The sequence below is a fragment of the Toxorhynchites rutilus genome, chromosome 1 (genome assembly GCF_029784135.1).
Source record: "Toxorhynchites rutilus septentrionalis strain SRP chromosome 1, ASM2978413v1, whole genome shotgun sequence".
NCBI classification, from domain to species: Eukaryota; Metazoa; Arthropoda; class Insecta; order Diptera; family Culicidae; genus Toxorhynchites; species Toxorhynchites rutilus.
The window spans coordinates 189675011-189677519 of NC_073744.1; the positions used below are offsets into that span (position 1 = coordinate 189675011).

General features: G+C 47.8%; 1 protein-coding gene across 1 annotated transcript; it reads left to right on the forward strand.

Moving 5' to 3' along the window:
- Positions 1–632: 632 nt before the first annotated feature.
- On the forward strand, positions 633–1834 carry LOC129761655 (uncharacterized). Its single transcript, XM_055759388.1, has 2 exons — positions 633–644; positions 710–1834. Exons 1-2 carry the CDS (start codon positions 633–635, stop codon positions 1832–1834), a joined length of 1137 nt encoding a protein of 378 aa, XP_055615363.1.
- The last annotated feature ends 675 nt before the right edge of the window (positions 1835–2509 follow it).

Below are 2509 nucleotides of genomic sequence, written 5' to 3' on the forward strand. Positions count from 1 at the left end.
ATGGTGGCCCTCTTTCCCGAAGGGAGCAGAATGACGGACAATTTTAATTTGATAAGAAAGGGATTTTTAATTGTGTCCGTTTCCTTTTCTGCCCTAGGGACAGTCAATCAAACGAGATGAATAGCTATGAAGTATTGTTGTGAGTAGCAAAAAAAAATAAAAAAATGGGATATTCCTGCCAATGGAATCTTTATTGGCTTTTTCGGCAATGTGTTTTTGCTTCACGTTTTCGCTTCTCGGCAGACAAAACAAAACGCGAGAGAAGTGCAATCATTATCGCCGAATGGACGGAATGGACGGATGTCATCAAATTGATATCGGAGCAACATTAAAAGTGCCATTAATGGGAGTCAATCACAATGTTGCAACCTTTGCGTCAATATTGTGTGTCGGAAAAAAAAATCTAATTGAGTCAAAATGGTCACCTACATTTCGTGGGAGAAAGAAAGAATTTGCGACCGATGCATAAAACTGTGTTTCATCTACTCAAATACCACAGTCCGCAGACAGTCCTATCAGAACACACAGCCCACAGTCGGGTAGGAGGTTTACGCGGTGGTTTCTCCAATTGTAATCGTGGCAGCAAAGTCCAGGTCTAACAGTGTGGGAGAAGTCCCGTTTATCATTACACAATGAATCCATTTGTAAGTATGCTTGTCAATGTTCTGAAACCACATTCTAGCTGGCTATTACATTCCCGGTATTCTAGTTGTTGGGATCTGTGTTACTGTTGGCTTCTGCCTGCTCTGGCTCCTCATATCTGGGCAATGCTATGTCCTATCAGAACCACCAAACGCACGATGAGTATGGTGGCTATTCGTATGTACACTCGCATCCGAGTTGGGACAAACTCAACGCCAAAGAGGAAGACGTTATGACACACAGAGCCTTCCCGGAAGGCCATCGCTATGACGCTCCCCAAGCTGCCAGCCATCGAAGACACTTCGCTCCAGCTCATGCAAATCGTCGTATTTATTCGGACGGCGCTTGGCATGGTCACGAGCGCAGCCCAATGAACCGGAACAGAGCCCGAGTTGAAGCACCTATTGCTAGGCGTACTTCTCGGCCGCCACCTCCCCAACCATCCTCGTACGATGTGTGGTATGGTTCTCAACACGTCCCAGCGATTGCCAACGGTGTTCCAGAGGAAACCCCTGAGGTTAGACATGCTAAGGCCGCCCATGCTGCCGCTCACGCTAGGCTACGGAAGCAAGGTCGGGGTCTAAGTCAGACTACTCCGAGCTATGACAGCTGGCGTGACCTGGATGACCAGGATGAGTCGAGTCTCGCATACGCCGATGATCAAGGTGCCTGGCGTGGACCACAGCATGTACCGGTCATCGAAAACGGTGTCCCACTAGAAACTCCGGAAGTTCAGGAGGCTAGAGCCGCTCATGCGGCTGCCCATGCCGCCGCACATGCTTTACTCGAAAAATATGCAGCCCGCAGTCAGCGGGAACGGAATGATGATGCCCCAGTGGAAACCCGAAACAGTGTATGGCAGGAACCGCGAGCAACTCCAGTCAGGCTTGGCAGTCTACCACTTGAAACACACGAAGTGCGCCAGGCCAAAGCTGCCCATCTTGCGGCTCACGCTGGGCTGCAAAGGAGTAATCCCAACGCTCGGGTGACACGGAATTCCGCCAGCAATTCTAACACTAGCAGTGGCTGGCGGGGGGAACAGCATGTTCCGGTCATCAAGGACGGAGTGCCTCTCGATACGCCCGAAGTTCAGCTCGCCAAGGCTGCCCATTTGAATGCGCTCGCTTCGGCTGGTGGCATCACGGAACCTCTCAGATCCGGGGACAAGAAGAAAAATTTGGAAGCACGGTAGGAAATTTGTTGGGATGATAGGATGAGCCTATTGTAAATACGTATTTAGCGTTATGTTGCTTTAATCAAACATTATAATTGTTTATTTATTCGCTCATTTAGTGGAGAATAAGTAAGAGATTTATTCTGTTGTGTAGTATGTATATGTGTAATAATTTGTTTTTGTACATTATGTTAATGAATGAGTATCAATCGGTTTTCAAATGTTTTGTTTTATTTACGTCACACCTCCGGGAAATCAGGGGAAAAGAAACCTCATCAAGAGAGTGCACATACGGGAGGCAACCCTTCCGTTATTCCCTTTATTAGCATGTCGATGCGGGAACTCCTGGCATCCGTGGGACTAAGTCGCAACGCGCCTAAACACGCCTAATTAATTGATCGCTTGATTAATGTAATTTGTGCATCGATTAGCAACGCCTCCGTTCAGTTGTAGCGAGGGGGAAATTAAGACCCAGCCCAGATTTAGTCTTAATTCGATCAGTTCCCTGATTGCATGTTCTAAATTGACTCTCGAGCCGTTCTAATCTCGGGCTTCGGCTAGAGCATTGCATGCGAGGTACATTGTATCGGTCCCGAGGAAAAGGTACGCAGTTCGAACGTTTCACGCAAGCCACACCACAATCGACAATCCTCTTGCAAAACGCCAATGGCCAATGTGGAAATTTATCGAAGC